Here is an 18,955-nt window from a genome sequence, read left to right on the forward strand (position 1 = left end):
GCCATACCTGAAGACCCCCTGGGCGTCAGCAGCCACGGCTGCGTGCAGGGGCGTCCGTCCCATGTTGTCCCGAGCATTGGCATCCGCCCCGGCATCCAGGAGCCTCTTGGCAGCGTCAGCTCTGGAGTAACGGGCTGCCAGGTGCAGAGCCATCTCCCCAGTGCGGTCTGTCTGTGCCTGCAGGTTGGCTCCCTGGTAGATCAAATCTGTGATGATGTTTGCTGAGGAGTCTTCCCCGTCCTCATCATCCTCGCTGATGTCGGAGCCACCCGCACGCAGAGATGCCAACATCAGCGGAGTGCATCCATCTGCAGTGGGGAAGATGGTGATACAGTAACCTGGCAGTGAAGCAAAGGCATGGAAACCTTCCCACAATCCCTCCCCGTTGAGCACCTACAGCTACAGACAATCCCTCCAGTTGCTTTAACCCAGACCTGTTCTCTTTTCTTAAAGCCCAACAGAGTTAGCGAGTTGTTTTCCATCCTAGTAGGACATTAGTACCTACTGCAACCCCAAAAAAACTTAAGATATTCCTCTAAAGACTAAGATCATTGTAGGACAAAAAAACCTTTGCTGCTGAAGTGGAAAACTTCCACAAAAAGTAAAGGCTAGATGAATTCCAAAATAGAAGCAAGGTCTATAAAAATCAAAGTTGTCTGACAACTAAGTGTAACTGTTCATATAGATGTTCTAATCACATCCCTGGGGAAAAGAAACAGTTGAAGGAAAAATTGCTGAGCAACTAGCCACTGATTATTGGTGACATTGGTGACATTCACTTTGGATATTAACCTGAAGTGAAATGCAGACAAAAGCCTTCCTATCTACAGCAAGATTATCATGAGAAGGACCCTGAAGTTGTGACAGTCAAGCACTCAAAGTTGACAAATGTCCCAGGATGAATACTCTCACACAGTCTGAGTACTGTAGGAGATACTGGTCTTACTCTCCTCAAGCCTCTAGTGATGGGCTCACACTGATGGGATGTCCACAAAGGCTAGTCACACTTGTCCAACCAGGTTCCCTGCATTGTCAGTGGACAGAGAAAGGCTCCTCCAAACCTCTAATTTAACTTATCTCCCTTGGATGAATCTCCCTCTCTGCTGATCAGAGAGAACAGTGCAGGAAGACCACCTCACGCTGCTGATTTTTCACCCTTGTTAATACCCTCCTTGATGCAGGATAATTAAGATTTAAAACATCTCCACGTATTTTCAGCAATCCATAAAAATGCCAAGTGCTTCAGTTTCAGCAGCCTCTGAATGTTACGTGATGTTCGCTAAAACCCAAAGACTGCAGCTGTAGACACTGATGCTTCCTTACTGATTTTACTGCTTTACTGCACACCCTTCAGAGGCACCTGGAACGTAAGAGAGACTGAGATGGCAGCAGAAGTGAACCACACTCTGTGCTAATCACTCCACTGGAGCTTACTAGCAGACTTACAAGACAATCTTTTCAGCAAGTATCTGATTTATCCCATGGGCAAGCAGGGGACAAACAACAGCTTCTCTGCCTGCACAGCTCCCAGTCACAGTGCACCACACATAATGAGGTTCTGTGCACATAAACAAGGTGGTATCTCCTATTGAAAGTAACACACAGAGCTCTAATGCCCTGCTCCCATTTCCCAGCTTCTGATCACTGAGCCTTCCTGGCTCTCTGCTTTAGGACAGTTCCAAAACTTTCTAGAAATCTACGGCTCCAGCCGGGGCACAGCGAGGAGCAGGCTCTGCCCGGGCTCCAGCAGCACGCACGCTCCTCCTAGTGGCTCACCACCACAGGACACACAGCCTTCCACCCGGCTCCTTTCCCAGGATTTGTTGGACGGCAGTGAAGTGTTGACGTTGGGCCCGGGTTCAGTTCCAAGATCCAGTCCTGTCTATAGACCCTCTCTCCTGCTCTCCAAAGCTATACCTCCTTTTGTGCTTCTCCCTCCCACTGCTGGCTCTGCTCCCTTGTCCCAAATGAACACTCCTCAGTATTCCAGTCAGGCTGTGGTCTCCTCCGTACTGCCACAAGACAAAGAGCAGAGAGACAGAGCACAGAAAGGAGCTTTCCTTTCCTCCAGCACCACAGCTCTGGGAAAAACCATTTGCAGGATAGGTCTTGCTCAATCACTGCAGTTGTCCTGGACAATCATGCCTAGCTGCTCCACAGGGACACAGCTATAGCACAGCATTAAATCCTTGGAATAATTAGCTGCCACCCCCTCCACAAAGTTTCTCAGGTACGTGCAGCTCTTTTAAGAGCCTTGCAAGTTAGCCACACACGGCTGGTTTTATGAGGCTAGCAAAAGCACATCCAGCTATACAGTCACAATTAAGTGCTTGATGGACTACTAGAGAAAAAAAAGCTGTGGACACAATGTCTTTTTTCCTCCTTCCAGCTTGTTCTCTCAAAGAGCTGGAAAAGAACCCAAAAACATCCAGCTGGAGGCAGACACCCAGCATGGAAAATTCCAGTCTAAACCAATGAAGTTTTAGTAATTGAAAAAAAAAAGGGGGCATATAATAGGGACAGTTAATCAATTTTAATTATAGGTGGTGTTACCAGTTATGCCTATAATTGCATTTCCCTGGTTACACACTCACAATAACTCTGGAGAAAAGAATGTCCTCAGTGCTCTGGGGGACACAGTAAAAGAATAGCATGGGGAGACAAAGGTGGTGGCAGCATTTTATGAAAACTCTTCTGTTTGCTGTCTTTCAGTAGGGCAGCCCCTGAGTACATGTAAAATGCAGAGTGAGATAGCAAAGTCAGGAGTTCACCAGACAGGTACACCTGAAGGTCAGGCACAATGTACTGAAAGCTGGGATGTAAGGAACCCACAGGCAAAATCTCTAGGCAATGCTTCTGGAGGACACTGGAGCTCCTGGATCCCTCTAAATTTGAGAGGCTGCAGAAGGTGCTGGGTTAAGAGAGGGAACAAACCCTTGGTATACTGAGGTGTTTCTCCTCTCTCTAGAAGAGATCTCTACTGTTCAATCTGCACCTGCAGCCAGGATCTAACTCACCCAGTTTCAGATGGCTCCAGCCCAGACACCCGCACTCAAGTCAGTCAGCCTGAACACCCTTTGTAATTAATTAGGGGCAGCAAAGCATTACTGGGGTGTGAACTCTCCAGTTCTCAGACTTCTTGGGACACAGGGGAACTACCTCTCAGAAGGGCCCATTTTTTCTATCTGCCTGCAAAAGTGAGGGTGGCCAGGGCAGAGAAACAGCCACATTAACTGTGAGGAATCCTACCCCTTCTTACTAACCTGTTATTCCAACATCTCTCAGACTTTTAAAATTATTTCTGGTCCTGACAGCTGCTTGCTTCTGATGCCACAGAGAGAAATAACTTAGAGCAGCTTGCTGCAAGCTTCACAATTGTATCTGGATGGCAGGAAAACTACTCACAGGTCAGTATTATTTCATTGCTATTGTTGGACAAAGCTTTGGGTGAACATGAAAATAAGCAGTCTGGAGTCTTAAAAACATTACTGCCTGTACTTGGAAAGCTTTTACCCTGCCACACAACTAGAAGATTCAATAGGGGAAATAAAGAAAAGCTTAAATTTGGCAGAAACTGATGGTTTATGTTCTCACACTCGTTACACAGAAATCCCTCCTTCTCTTTGCATTTAGGAGAGCTAACGGGTCAATGAGCAGAAAAGACAATAGAAAGGAACTGAGAGAATGGATCCAGTCATCCTTATACTGCATGGAAATATTCCCACAAAACTCAATAAAAAAAGGAACCACAGCAATATCATCAGCATCACCTCTCTGCATATGAACAAGAGCCATGTTTGCAGCTCTTCCAACCAGAATAAAGTTCTTGGTCAACTGTCTCCTCTCAGAACCCAGAGACCAGTTATTACCAGATGACCCACCCAGTCCCTTACCAGCTTATACAGCTTTAGTACTACACTCATAAAAAGCAGGAGACGGTTCCCAGGGCATCTAGTCATTTGGGACTGAGGGAGAGCAAGCCTGTCTGCATGTTAAAGAAACCTTCAAAGTCCACAGTTCAGTTTTGAATTCAATGAGTTCATCATCATAAGCTGAAGATATAAATCAAGGAATAAAAAAATTCATGAACAACAGAAACAACAGAGCTGCATTGCTGCTCTGTTCCATGACAGACACCTCACATGCTGCTAATGAGGGCAGACTGTCTGCCAAAAAGTCATCTTATTCAGGAAAAGGCGATCAGTTGCTTCCACAACTGACAACAGACACCTCATAAAATGTGCTAAGTTAGAGAAATCTGGCATAGATCTGTGCAGTGATCCTGCTGGAGAAACTGGGGGTTATTTCCAGCAGGATTATGCATTCAGAATTTCTGACAATATCGCTTAGGTACACACTGTTATAAATGAGATTTTACAGGTGTTTGCTAAGCGAACTCTTTCTCTCCTGGCTACATGATATTCCATGTGCTACAGACCATGGTTTAACCTTTCCAGCTTTCTTTTCTGGAGTGCACCCTGTGCTTTCCTTGAGCACCATAACATTTCTGCTGGTGCTCCTGCACACTCCATTTAATTTTGAACATTAGCAGCCCCAGCCATTGGAGACAGTGGGGGTTGGTGGGTGACTGGCAGGACACACAGACACTCTTGAGTACTGACCTGGCCCTCTGACGTTGACATCCAGAACATCCACTTCTTGATCTGCCTGAGGGGGTGTGAGGGCGAGTGAGGTGCTCCCGCAGACGTCTGCTGCCTCCAGGTGTTGCTGTGTCCACTGGCGCTGGTCTATCTGCTCATCACCTTCTGGCAGCAAGGCCTGGTCCTCAGCCTGGGCACAGGAAACAAGCAGTTGCTTCAAAACACCCATCAAGTGGCCAAAGATACTGAAAGTCCTCAGGGTGTTCTTAGTTTTGGCAGTTTCTTGGAGTTTGGGTGGGGATGTTTGTTGTGTTTTGGTATTTTGTTTGCTTTCTTGTTATTTTAGGGGGTTTTGTTTTCTTTTAAGCTAATGGTGCTCTCCATTTGCTTCTGCTTGGCATTCTCAGCTTTCATACCTCCACCGTACATTATCAGGCCTGAACTGCAAGACATTACATTAACCTTCTTGTCCCTTTTGCTGCAGTAGGGAGGGGACAGTGGAACAGAAGGTACTTTCTCTACTTTCTCCACCAGCCTGTGGTGGCAGTGTTAACCTGAGGATTTGCTCCTCAGATACCATTAATAGTACATTACAAATCCCTAGGCCAAGGGAGGTTTTGAGCAAGGGAAGTTAAAGCAGATGTTTGTCCCACTAGCAGTTTCAGATAGTATTTAAGTCTTGGAGCTCCTTACCTTAGCTCTCTTTGGCTGAGGCCCATCACCTGCCCAGTGCTCAGTTGTTCCAGGATCAGCCAGGTTACCCTCTGGTATCTGGACTGACAGATTTCTGACAAACAAGGAGGACATACCACATTGCAGGCTGAGCAGGAGCTACTTCTGCTACTTACCCTGCAGAGACTAACAGCAGGCTGCTTGTAAGTTTGGTAGGTTACAAACAGAGGAATCAAGGAATTACAAATTTCAGGCAGCCAACAGTGGCATTAAATGCACTTAGAACTGCAAAGTTGTTTAATTCAGTGGCAAGCCAAAATTGCATAAAACTTTTGAAACTTGCCATTAATTCTGAGTCACTTCTTTGATGCATTGAGCTAGAGATATTAGAAATTTGTTGTCATCTATCAACCTAAAAAGGCTGCACCTATTCCAGGAAAAAATTAGGCAAACAGTACCTGGCTGCTGATCTATACTGCTCAGTGTCAGAAAACCAAACAAAACCAGGAGATCAGATTCCTTGCTGGCATTTTATACATTACAGTTAATTAAAATTCTTCTGTCCAAAACAGGTGTTTTTAAATTTAGAGGAATAGCCTGAGAAGTTCTATCTTAAAAGGAAGCTTTCTCTATTGGAGTTAAATGCCTTTGATGAAACATATATCAGCCACATTCTAAAAATCCTCTAAGCCACTAATAAAGAGAATGTCAGTGGCCTAAGTGCAAACTTACTTGAGTCCAACAGCGTCTTCCCCAACGGGCTCTCTGCGTTTATGGTTACTGGGATCCCTGCGCAGGATAAACCCCTCTGGGAGCCACAGAGAACCATGTTTGCGCTTACGCTTCGCCATCATCACACCCAAGAGAAGGATTAGCAGGATGATCAAAGCTGCCACAGCAAGCAGGTAAAGCAGCTGGGTCTTTGGTGGTAACAAGGGCTCACCTAAAAGTTCCAGTTAAAATACAGTGTGATTAACAAAGTGGAGACAACAATCTCCAATCTACAGACTCTCTTTTCTCACAGTCCTTCCCACAGGGAACATATTGTCTCTATAGAGAGTTTAGGCTTCACTGAGACTGTTTTAAGCACATATCTCTTCTTTTTGGCCTCCCCTGGTCTGGTTTCTCAAAGTATTTTTTCGAGTATATGGCTGCTGAATCAAAGACCTTGCTCCTTCCTCCAGCCACCCTCAGCATAGAGGGAGCTGATCTACATGAAGATACAAGTGTGACCCAACTAGGAAAAGCAATAATGCCAATCTAGTACAAGTCTGCAGCTGAGCCTCAGACTGAAGGAGAGGGAGCAGAAATCAAAGAGATTACATATGGTCAGAGAAGAAAACATCTGGTAGACTGGACTGAGGAATGCCTCCCAGCTTTTCTCTCTAAATGGCACCTTTTCCATTGAATTCATGGCTTGAAGCACATAAATGGTTTTAGTGCAGGGATCACCACTGCAATGCTGTAGTACAAGAGATTACTGATTCTACAAGTATTAAAATGACTGGGCTCTTAATTAAATGTCCTATCTTACTAACCAGATGTCCCCTCTATGCACTTTGCACAAACATACCCCTATAACTGGGGACAACCAAGTTAGCTCCCAGAAACCATACTGAACACCGAGACACAAGACGATGATGATCAATAATCCGAGTATTTTGCAAGCCCAAGTTTGATGACTGCCTCCCTCCAGAAGCAATTTTTCCTCTGCAATTACTCACTTTGGACAGACACGAAAGGATAGGGCAACATGCCCTTGATGGCCTGAGCAGCTAAGAGAGCTGCAGCAGCTTCTGTGTTGTGAAAGCATTGCTCTGAATCCTCTGCACACTGGCGGTTGTCAATCTCCAGGAACACCTTGGTGCTGCAGAGACACAGTAAGAGGGCACAGAAGTCAGTGACAGAAACTTAGGCCGAAGCACTAGGTTAAACTGCAGCAGCCTTTTACATTAATCCTTCTACCCCAACACTGAACCAGGCAGTTGCAATAGTGTTACATTTTCCCATTTAAAAAACAATCTACAGCCCTAGAAAGTCTAGAATGCCCCACATAACTACAAGCAAGAGTTACCAGCACAATAAGGCCAGTGGGAGGCAAAGTGATCCACTCACCCAATAACCTCTTGCTCCAGTTCTCTGTGCTTGCGAATGACCACGAGCGATCGACGGCTCCGTGCTGCTGATTTCTCCCCATAGTATGGAAATACCATGGGGTTCCCCTGGGAGTCCAGCTTAATCCTCAGGTTGGTGTGCAGCAGCGTTCCCAGAGTGCGCAGGAAGCTGCGGACATCCCCCAGCAGCTCGTCAGGGGGCATCAGGACCACGATGATCAGGGTGCCTTCTGCCAGCTTCTCGGCCTTGTCCCCAGCACAGTCCAGGCCGTCCCAGCCGCACTCCTCGCTGTTGCAGCCCTGGTCACAGCGCCCGTCTGCGTAGTGATCTGCACAGTACTTGTCATACCTGCAATAGTGAGAGGGTTACAGGCAGCACGCAGGACTGACACACTCTGCACAGCATACCTGCAGTCTAGGGGCCCAGGTTTTACACTCTTTGTCGTCATTTGAGGTAAAATAACACTCATAATCAGCATATAAGGAGAATAAATACAACTCCAGGATAAGCTCGCAGCCTGAGAGGGTAAAAATAGGAAGCACAGAACACCTCAAGAACCCATGATTTAATTCTGGAAAAAGTGTAAGAGAACTGCTTATTCTGTTTAGTGAGATATCTAACACCTCCTGCCTCACCAAGGGAGAATCATCACTTCAAAGCTGTAGCATTTGTCACAAATAGCTGAAGAGAAATAAGTGCCACTACAAACAAGCTAGAAAACACATTCAGAGGTAGCAAATACAGCTGGGATTAAAATACAGGTATTGCTGGTATGGAGCAATACCTGTAAAAATTCAGGATAGCAGGTAGTACTATTAAGATCTAGTACAAGGCGAAATGCCTCCTATTTACATTTCCAGGGAAAGCAGGGCACATCCATCAAGCAGGTTAACACATTACCATTGTTCAGGTTATCAACTTAGTGCACGGCACACAAATTCCAAAAAGAGACGAGACGTACACAAAGCAGCAGAAACTCCTTGATGCCAGACTTTCAGCAAGGACAGCAAGAGAAACAATGGAAGAGAAGGGAGCAGCAGGCAGGAGCTATGTTAGTCACACAGAGAAAATGTTCTCAGCATCGAGGCTTACTTGCATGTCCTGCTATTTTGCTGACACTCAAAGTTGTCAAACAGGCACTCGGGCGTGTTGCAGAACTCGTCACACTGTCCATTGAAAAGCATCCAGCAGCGCAGTGAGGAGGAGCAGTTGGCCCAAGGATCCTCCATTGTCAGGGAGCAGTCGCCTCCATCCCACTGGCATGCATGAGTGTTACAGTCTTCATCACAATAGCCATCCCTGGCTTTTTCTGCACACTGGGAATCCAGACATCCTCGCGGCTCTGGGCTGAAAGTTACGGGCTGCTCACAGTGGCTGCCCTGGGTGTGGACAGGGCACTGACAGTAATAGTAAGGAGGCTGAGAATGAGGGTGGCAGCTGCCCCCATTCTGGCAGGGGGCACTGGCACAACCCGGGTTAGTCTGGCATTCCTCTCCCACAGACAGCTTGGGGCAATAGCACCGGGGACCAGAAGATGTTTGGATGCACTGCTCCCCCTTCTTGCATTTCACTTGTCCGCAAGTACTGTGGCTGCTGAACTCACATTTTGCTCCAGAATAACCCTACGGGGTGGGAAAAAAAGGCAAAAGAATCAGTCTTACAAACTTATTCTTCAGTACTCTGAGGACTGGAGGCAAGGTGTCATGGGCAAATCCTTTCTCCTCTGTAACTCCTCTAGCCTCATTGCAGAAGCCATGACTTTCTGGACCTAACCTCATAGATGGAGTAGGAAATCACAAGGCTCTGTTACATTTTGAAAACAGCCTAGAAGAGCCACCAACAAGGGGAATCTTGCAGTAAGCACAGAAAACTGCAAAAAACCAGTTGTAATTTAATGCTAGGTTTAAGACAAAAAAATCAGCTATGATACTTTGAGGCCATACTTTTTTGGGGTAACAACAGGCAGCATCACTCTCCTAGGGCACGTGGAAGCCCTGAGTTTCCCTGCTAAGTAGATGAAGTAAGGGATGCGGGTAAAGAGTGTCCAGTCTTCACCTACAGTGAACCAGTGAGAATCTAGCCAGAGAGCTCTAGAGCTGAGGCAGGCAGTGCAGTGTGAGGACATGGTGCTTACCGGAGGACACTGGCAGATGAAGCCATCGGGCATATTGCTGGCGACAGCGCAGGTACCACCGTTCTGACAAGGCTTCCGGGGACACACGTCTATCACACTCTCACAGTGACGACCTGAGAGGGAGGGACAGGGACAGGAGAGCAGAGAAATGTGTGTGTGCTCACTCCAAAAAGCCATCACAAAGCAAAACACTCCTATGAATAACCAGCGAGCTGAGCACTTCAGTGAGACTTTTCCCTCCAAAAAGAGAGGGAGCATCTCTTTGTATAGCATGTGGTCTCTACGTAGCTGCCTAAGCAGTGAAAGAGCAAAGCCCAACCCCAGAATCCACAAGGTGTATTTGGAGACAGCTGACCTTGTCTGCCTTTGCAAGAACACACACAACATGGCACAAGACAGAATTTGCTACTGTCACCTCCAAGTCAGCCAGGCAGAGAGGCTGAAAGTCATGTACTACACCAGTTTGGGGGTTCCTAAGACTTTACTTTTTAGGAGATGCTCAATGAGTCCAAGGGCAAATCACACTGTAACATGAATGAACAACCCTCAGGAGCAGATGCACCACGAGTGAACAGGAGAACCAAGCAGAGTCTCTTCAGACTGATCAGCCAGACAGAGGCCTTACTGCACTGACCAGTTTTGCAGCAGCTCCCAGAGTCAAACTGACAGCAGACTTCTAAAAGATGGCGATGACCTAAGCATGACTTGGACCCCCTAGGAAAACATTAATAGAAGTCTCCAGACATGTGCAGCCAAGACTTTGCAGACAGGAGCAGACAGGGCAGGATGGCCCACAGAGTCCTGGCATCCTACCAGTCACAGACCACAGCAAAGCCACCTCATCCTCCCCAGGAAGAAGGGCCAATGTGGAATGTGCAGAAGACAGACAACTAGAGGAGGAAGCAGGCTCCCCCTCTGTGCCTAACATTTCCAGACAGACTTCATGTCAGACACAGCAGCTCTCCCTGCTCCTCCTGGGGTGCAGCAGGCCTGCGCTCCCCACACCACAAGTTCCAGCAACCCTTCCATGAGGGTCAGAAGCTACATGAAGCATAATTCATAAAGACAACCTTAACAGACAGGCTTAAAATAAACCCATCTGATGGTCTGCATCAGTGTCCCACCAGCTCCACTTCCCTCATACATCACTCTTTCAGGAACTTCTTTTGGCAGTCTAAGTAATGCATTCAAAAACTATTACATGAATTCTTCAAATTTATGTCTTTGTGATTTCTTTGCATCTGAAACTCACAAATTTAGTGGAAAATCACAGCATCTTTAAATTTTAAGAAAAAATAAGAATAAAAACTGCTGGTAAATCGTGCAGGGAAAGTCACTGGTAAGCAGGGAAAGTAAAAGGTTTTAATGGAGGAAAACTGAATGCATAAGAAGTTGAACTGACATGGAAAATGGAAAGCTGAAAGTTAAGACATCTGGAGACTATTAGACCAAACTTAAGCCCAGTGGGAGGCAGAAAGCAGAATAGCAGCAATACTAACAAAGAGGAGATCTAGAGAGAGTGAGACATAAGTCTCACAGTGTGAAATTCTTGCAAAGTTGTGATTCAGAGTTGGATTGTGGAAGGATCACCAAGCTAGGAATGTGCAGCCTGTCTATGCACAGAATACTCCATCCTGACCACGTCACCAAGGAGGAAAGGCAGCAAGGAGTAGAAGAAGAGGCTGAAAGCTAATTATGATACCATGACACTGATTTGTAGAGAAAATGCACATGCTGCTTTGCAAAAGGAAAAGCCATGGAGAAGCTGAAACATGAACTGTTGCACTTTCAATACTAGAAATGTGAAATTATGAAGGAAAGAAAAGTACCACAGGGAAAGAAAAGTCCTGGAAGCCAAGTGTCTCAGGAGATTCCTTTGTCTGAGACAGCTCTGGAAGCCAGATTTCTTAGAAGGTTTAAAAGAAAGGTTTAAAAATTGAGACATGTTGTAGAGAAACAATCAGACATTGTGAAGGGAAGTGACTAGATAACACCACTGCCAGAAAGGGAACCATTTCTCAAGATACTGCTGTGAAATTGGAAGCATGTTTAAGACTACTCACCAGTGAAGGCACTGCGACAGATGCACCTATAATCATTTGTCAGCTGGACACAGTCCAGGCTCCCTCGAGGGTTGCAAGGATTGGAGAGGCACTCGTTGATATCCCCCTCGCAGCGCTCTCCTGCGAAGCCTTGAGGACAGAGGCAGCTGTAGCCCCCGATCTGGTCAATGCACTGCCCTCCATTGAAGCAGCGAGGAGCTCCCGAGTCTGAAATGCAGTCATCAACATTCTCCTCACAGAAACGGCCTGTCAACACAGGAAAAAGCGACAGCTTGAGGATACAGTGCCATGGCTGCCTTTTCCACACTGCTCATCAAGTTTTAAGGCTATGTCACACACAGTCCCTGAAATAAGCAGGTAAAGATCCCAGCTTAATACACTCCATACCCTCTGCAGACAGCCGGCCTCAGAGCAGGCTTAGGGTACATGTGTTTTACATCCAGGCTGTCCTCAATGCTAGGCCATACTGGTACTTAGCAGCTTTCATACTTGACTTAATTTAGGGCATAATTAAAAACACCAAACCAAACCAAGCCCAAAAAAGATGCACTTAATTTAGCCCTGAGACTGAACAGAGCCCGGGAGCCCTGTGCTGTCCTTGAAAGGCTGCGAGCTGCCATCAGGCCCTGCACTTCAGGCAACCCTGGAACTGGACAAAGAACATTTGTAGCAACAGCATTAAAACAAGCAACAACAAACCAACAGATAAGCAGCTCTGATGAAACACTGATTACTCCAGTGTGGCTTCTGGGGACCTACAGTGAACCCCTGCCATCAGCTAGGGAGGATAATTTCTTCTCCTCCCTGCGGGATTTCCTTTCAAGGGACAAGGTCTGGTGCTGGTTCTGCCTTCACTGCACGGTATAACAGATGCAAGGGGACAGAGAGGGAAAGCTGAGCAAGTAGTTTTGTCTGTTATTACTGTTGTTCCAACCAGAGCAAGTAAAATCATTCACCTAAATATGGAGGATGCTTATACTGGCATCAGTAAAGTATTAATTTCAGACTGGGCCAGGACAAAAGCTTTACTGTCCTAAAAAATTATATCAAATCTTCTCCAATTCCTTTCATTTACAAAAAAAATAAATCTGTCACATCCAAAAAGTAATTAATCTCAACAAAGAAGGACTGAAGGATTAAATGCAGTACACTCAGAACCTCTCAAAGGAGGGTGGGGGATTTAGTAGAATACAGAAATTCTGACAATGCAGATATTGGTACATAAATACACTCTTGGATGTAGAGACCTAAAAAGCAGGTTTGTTTCTGGTTTTGTTTTATTGCACTTTTTTTGCCTTTTTTTTTTTTTTAATTGAAGAATAATATTAAGAACAATACATGAAGAATTGGTAGTGCAATGATTTACAACGAAATAAACACTTATCCAGAATGGGGAGACGTGCTGAGAGCCACACTAAAGTGAATGAACTGGTAATAAGCATGGGCAGGAGGCAAATATATTATTCTATAATTATACTTATATTTACTTTATGAACCAAGAATTTAGCTCTATCTGACATCTGAAGATTTTGCCTACATTGAGATGACACACTTCAGAAAGAAAAAGTTCAGAGGAATGTAACATTTTTAACTGACTTGAGAAATAAGCTTTAAAAAAGAACATAAAGTGAGAAAGCATTCACTGACGGGTTAAAATGTGAAATCCTGAATATTTTCAAAGGTAGAAGCCAGGTTCATAGGTCAGATATAACAGGGAAGGCTAGGTTTCAAGAAACATGAGAATAAACAGGCTGTGGAACCATGCTTACTGAAAATCACTGATATAAACTATGGACTACTTTTTTTTTTTCCTCTAAGGAGCTTTTAATAAAAGAGCTTGAATTTGCTGAAATAGTTTAAGGTAGCCTAGAGTCACTCAACTTCTTTTCCACAAAAGACTCCAGGACAGAGGACAATGAAAGGCAAAAATTTTAAGCAAGTAAAGGACATTGGAAATTATGCAAAAACCAATAAAGTTTCCTATTTATTTCATAGCACCTTAGCCAAAAAGAAACCTTGGATTTACTGTATCAAAACAGATAGGTTTGGGAGAGACCTTAACAGCAATCTCATGCATCCAGATTGCCAAAGACAGATCATACATTCCCAAGGGATCCTGCCACGACCTATTCCTTTAAAAGAAAAAAAATTAAAGGTGGGGGGGGAAAAGCAGCATTTATTTTTAAAGAGAAAATATGTATCTCAAGGGATTCAGTGTACTTTGGGAACATTCTTCAAAGAACATAATGCGTTCCCTTTAGACTGTGTCTCATGAAACCAGTAGTCAAAGAAGATAATTCCCTCTTGTAACATTCACTTAATTGCTGAGCTTCATACCCCGAGTTCCTGGTGGGCAGGAGCACTTGAAATGATTGACGAGGTCGATGCACGTCCCTCCGTTCTGGCAGGGCTGGAACTGGCACTCATCCACTTCATATTCACAGTTGACACCCTGGTATCCAGCCACACACTGCCAGCAAAGAAATAAGTGTGAATACTCTTCTAACAGATACATTAGCAGACATCTCAGAAAGGCTAACAGAGACAGGAGGAGCCCTTCAATGGGGCAGATTAGGACTGCCTTTGTAGCTGAACAACTGCAAGTGATTTCAAGGGCTGCACAGCCAGCAGCTTAAGCACACAACTCGACCGTGTGACACTCAACAGCACACTGCAAATTTGAATTCGAGTGATTTGACTGCTGCAAAACAGAGCAGATCAAATCCTGATACCCGCTAGCACTGAAACTGGCTTAGTAGTTTTGGCTTAAGGTTTACACAAAACTCATCCTTTCTCTCTGGGCACGGGCTTCCAAGGTGTTCTACCATTCTGTAAAGCTTAGCAAGGTTGATATACCATGATCTCATGGCCTACACTGCTCTCTGCATCAGCAGTAGGAAACAGAAAGCAGTGGAATGCACTTCCCGCCCTGAGAGGGAAGAGATACTTGGCCCATCAAACAGGGAAAATACAATATTCCTTTAATACATTTTACAAATATTTTAATATAAACCACACCTCAGGCAAAAAGACTTTCCAGATAAGAACCCCCTCTCTAGTGACACAAAGAGTTCAAATGCTCATCAACCACAGCTCCTTCCAATCACACCTCTTAATCCAGTCTTAAAAACCTCTCAGGAGCACCATTTCTGCTACAGCCAAATTAAAAATTCCTTCCAGGTGGAGGTTGCTTTTATCCCCTCTTTGAAGGTACTCTACCACTTGCATGTGTTTCTGATTTCTTCTGATTCCTTTGTATCACTATGCCCTAAGTATTTAGGCCTCTTCCTAGCAAGCCCCCAGCATTACCTCGCACTGGTATCCACCCAGGTGATCCCGGCAGGTGGCTCCGTTCTGGCAGGGGCTGGACTCACACTCATCCAGCTGCACCTCGCAGTAACTGCCCGTGTAACCCACCTGGCACTGGCAGTGGTGGGTGTTCCCCACGTTGAGGCAGTGACCAGAGTGCTGGCACAGCTGGTCCACTGGGACTCCTGAAACAAAGTTAAATCAAGTGAGCAAACACATAAAACATGCTTGCTGCCAGTGCTGGTAGCTCAGCCAGGAATGGATAGGGGTACGTCCAACAAATTCAAAGGCTGAAACTTAAAAATTGAAAAGTTACTCCTTAAATTACAGTGGATCAGAACCAAAACTGGCTTGCAAATGAAGTCACTGCTCTGTCCTCTTTGGATCACTGGATTCAACATTGGCATTAAGTATTTGTACTGCTGTATTACTTTACCACTGGCTGGTGAATACATATGTGAATTACTATTGCTGCCGTACAAAGGTTCAATGTTTGTACCTAGAAGGTTCCCAAAATTATGGGAGCTTGACACCTTTCTCCTTTGACACTGAACCTGCTTGTCTGGATTTCCTGGACAAAAATGGCATGACACTGTCCATCTGCCTGGGCTACAAGCCATGTTCCTGGACAAAATTCACTCAAAACCCAAATCTTTTACATATACATCATCTGAAGTAGAAAATTACTACTTTGAGGGGCCATGGTATAACCTATAAGGCTAAATAGTGCATGTAGTAATTAGTATTCTCTTCAAAAATTCTTATCATGAGTTACAAGATGCCTTTCTTGTACAAGGATGACACATCCAAAACCTAGCTTGTCTGGGATTTAGCAGAAAGGCATGAAGAGCTGATGCGTTTTCCAAAAAGGCAGTCCATGTAAAACAGTACTACTGAAACTCTGAGACCTCATAAAATATTTAATTCTTCCTTTCTGATATGTATTTTACTTGAGAAGTGACCATCATCAAGCACCTAGAGGCAAAGCTCCCCAGGATGTCCACAGGTGCAGGGGCGAAGGAGATGCATGGGGCAATGTTTTCAGTTAAAGCACAGAGGATGCTGATTTACCTCTCTGTGAAGCTGCCACTTGACACGAGACGTTGGGCACGTCGCAGTAAGCGCCAGTCCAGCCAGGTGGACAGACACACCGAGTCTGGGCCAGAGTCTGGACACACGTGCCTTTGTTCTTACAGGGAGACTTGCTGCACAGGTCCATAAGTGACTGCAGAGAGAAAAAAAAAAAAAAAACCACATGAAATGTGGCAAGTAAGAAACACCACTCAGAGAACAAGTTCAAGATGCAAAAAAACGGACCTCTGTAATACTTATTTCCCTGTGGCACTGGAAACAGTAGGACAGTACTTCCCAAGTCTAAGCCAGGTATGTTACTGACAGTCTCATATGCCTAGGAAAGTGCAAGTGTACAGAGGAGTAAACCCCAGATGGCAGCATTATTTCAAACTTCTCACACTTTACCATAAAGGTGGATCTTTGGCTGACTTAGTTTGAGAAAATCTGGTTTTATCTCAGACTAGCTTTCTACTTCCACATTAGCAGGAGGCTCCCAGCTATTCTCCCTAGCTCCCCCCATCTTCACTGTGTTTTGAGGATGACAGATGTGTTCCACATTTTGATCCATGCTTTTCCTTTCTATCATTAGCTCACCATACCTGCTTTTGGCCCCATTTGCTACAGTATGGTCTCTCTGAGTTTCTGTGTCTTCCAAGATTCAGTTGAAACCCCCAACAGTTTTATGAACTGAAGATGGGCTAAACTATATTGCTTTTCTTGACTCCTCATATAAAAACAGAGTCTAAAACTCAATAAATCATCATATGAAAGTGAAGACCCAAAATAACTCTGTCTGACGTAATACAAACCAACCACTAACCATAATTTCCTTTTTAAGCAATTCACCTGCAAATTAATACTGCTATTTGATCGATTTCAAGCTGACTTGGGGAAGGGTGAGGTTTTTAAAGTGAGTAGCATTGAATTTTGGATGTAAAATGCAATTTCAATTGCAGAAAGTTCTGCTTTTCAGATGCAAACTGTCTCCTCACAAAGATTAAAGTAAAAAAAAAAAACCTGTGCTTTCACAGGCAACCAAAAGGAAACTTGGAATTAAGTTTTATCACATGTAGTTGAGCGTGAAGAAGAAAAAACACTGAGCCTCTTGCTTCTGCATTTGTAATGAGTAGCTGACTGTTTTACATGCAAATTCTAAAACTTATGAATCATTGTCTGATTTTGTGCTGCTTATTTAGCTTTGCTAATTAGGTCAAGCCAGTTTACCACTAAGACAAGAACTACAGTGTAGCTGTAATCTATAAATCTCCCCAATACAGCTTTGAGTAGTACTTATAAATTTAGAAAGTTCTGGTTCCTTGTATAAAATGGGTCATACATTACAATCAAGCTTCTCTGAACATAAAGCAGACTTTCTGAGAATTCACAACATTTAATTTGGGAAAAGGAACATTAATCCTTTTCTCCAGTAAAAACAAAGCAAACATAACAGAAGAGGGACTACTGAACTTCACAGTACTTCACGATCACTCTCAATGCTAATTCTCCCAATGAGGTCTAAGTGGTGTGCCCAGAATGCATAATTAGGGTAGCAGAAGGGCTGCTTTTTTCTATCACTTCATTACTTTGCATTCACTTCCTCCATTAGCAATACCTAGAAGCAGACCTGACAATTTAATGTCTAGCAACATACTTCTGAAAAGCACCTCCCCCACTGCCACTAAAATGCTTCTTTCCAACACTCACTGCTTTACAAAGACATGTTGGCACGAAAGAGAGCTGCAAAATTCTTACAAAATTGTAGTGTTTTCCAGCAATTTAAGAAATTCATTTTTTTTTAAATAGCAGCACTCAAGGCCGCTGGTGAAGGAAGCCAATACAGTGTTTACCATTCCAAAAGTAGAAATGGTCTCAAATAATTCTTGCTGTTTTGATAAGAACAGAATCAAAAGAAAGAACTCTCATTTGAAAAACAGCATTCTGTTTCCACTGTGCTATGCCAAGTTAGAGTTTTTAATAGGTACTAGTCAGTCATTTACAGTATTCAGGGTTTGCAGCTCCTGTGGAAAACTGTAAACTGCCTGAACTTAAGCATGCAAGTACGGCTAGAGATTTTTATTGAGGTTGTGAACAGGACAAGCACGTCATTTACTGCCCCAAAACATTTTCTGGCTTCTCATGAAAAAAAAAAATCTACAATCAACCCTGATTAAAATTTACCTCCCTGTAAAAAATGAACCAGTTAAATCTAAATCCTGCTAATCAGACTGATATTCTGCATTTTGTTTTGTGCTTGTTTGCCGTTTGGGTTTTTGTTGTTTTTTTTTTTTTTTTTAATACAGGACTCTGTCTTCAATCAGGACAATTTTATGCTTTGAATGAAATGCAGCCATTTTCAAGGCTAACAGCTGGTTTTCATTTAAGAAAACTAATCTAGAAAGTTCCAGTGACACCCGCTCTCGTAAATAACCAAACACTTTTCTCCTCCTTGCAAAAAGACAGGAGTTGGAACTAGATGATTTTTACAGTCTCTTCCAGCCCATTCTATGATTTCCAGTTTTGAACAGGGGCACCTAATGGGCAACCACCCCTTACCAGGACTGAAGGAAAGGAGCTCAGCCACGTTTGGCACCTCACATCTCTCCCAGTCAGCTTTGCTGCTGGACAGCTCAAACAGCAAAGCCCTGGGCAAAAGAGGCCACAAGAAGTCACCCACCTTGCAGTTCTTGCCCGTGTAGCCCAAGGGACATATACACCTGTATGTGCCCAGACTGTCCACACAGGTGCCCCTGTTCAGGCAAGGATGAGAGTCACACTCATTGATTTCTGTGAGGCAGAAGGGTCCCGTAAACCCCAAGGGACACTGGCAGGTGAAGGAATTGATTCCATCCACACAAGTGCCTCCATTGAAACAGGAGCTGCAAGAGAGGGGGAAGAAAGGTAAGCTGAGACAAAACGCAATTAGCTCACAGACAAAACAGCACATAAACCCGACTGAAATAAGGGAGAAAAGCAGGTGACAGGATCTT

The 18,955-nt window shown here is 44.4% G+C and overlaps 1 protein-coding gene across 1 annotated transcript in view; it reads right to left on the reverse strand.

Annotated features, from left to right (window-relative positions):
• NOTCH2 (notch 2) overlaps positions 1–18,955 on the reverse strand; it is an 83,025-nt gene that overhangs the window by 6,178 nt on the left and 57,892 nt on the right. The window contains exons 18-30 of the mRNA XM_017729680.1: positions 18,643–18,844; positions 15,966–16,119; positions 14,895–15,079; positions 13,923–14,055; positions 11,586–11,831; positions 9,523–9,635; positions 8,481–9,010; positions 7,389–7,736; positions 6,998–7,140; positions 6,006–6,216; positions 5,295–5,388; positions 4,623–4,791; positions 12–308 (exon numbers count right to left, since the gene is read on the reverse strand). Coding sequence (XP_017585169.1) covers positions 12–308; positions 4,623–4,791; positions 5,295–5,388; positions 6,006–6,216; positions 6,998–7,140; positions 7,389–7,736; positions 8,481–9,010; positions 9,523–9,635; positions 11,586–11,831; positions 13,923–14,055; positions 14,895–15,079; positions 15,966–16,119; positions 18,643–18,844 — 2,825 coding nt within the window. The remainder of the gene's footprint in view (positions 1–11; positions 309–4,622; positions 4,792–5,294; positions 5,389–6,005; positions 6,217–6,997; positions 7,141–7,388; positions 7,737–8,480; positions 9,011–9,522; positions 9,636–11,585; positions 11,832–13,922; positions 14,056–14,894; positions 15,080–15,965; positions 16,120–18,642; positions 18,845–18,955) is intronic.

Source organism: Corvus brachyrhynchos, unplaced genomic scaffold (genome assembly GCF_000691975.1).
Source record: "Corvus brachyrhynchos isolate BGI_N302 unplaced genomic scaffold, ASM69197v1 scaffold101, whole genome shotgun sequence".
Classification (NCBI taxonomy): domain Eukaryota; kingdom Metazoa; phylum Chordata; class Aves; order Passeriformes; family Corvidae; genus Corvus; species Corvus brachyrhynchos.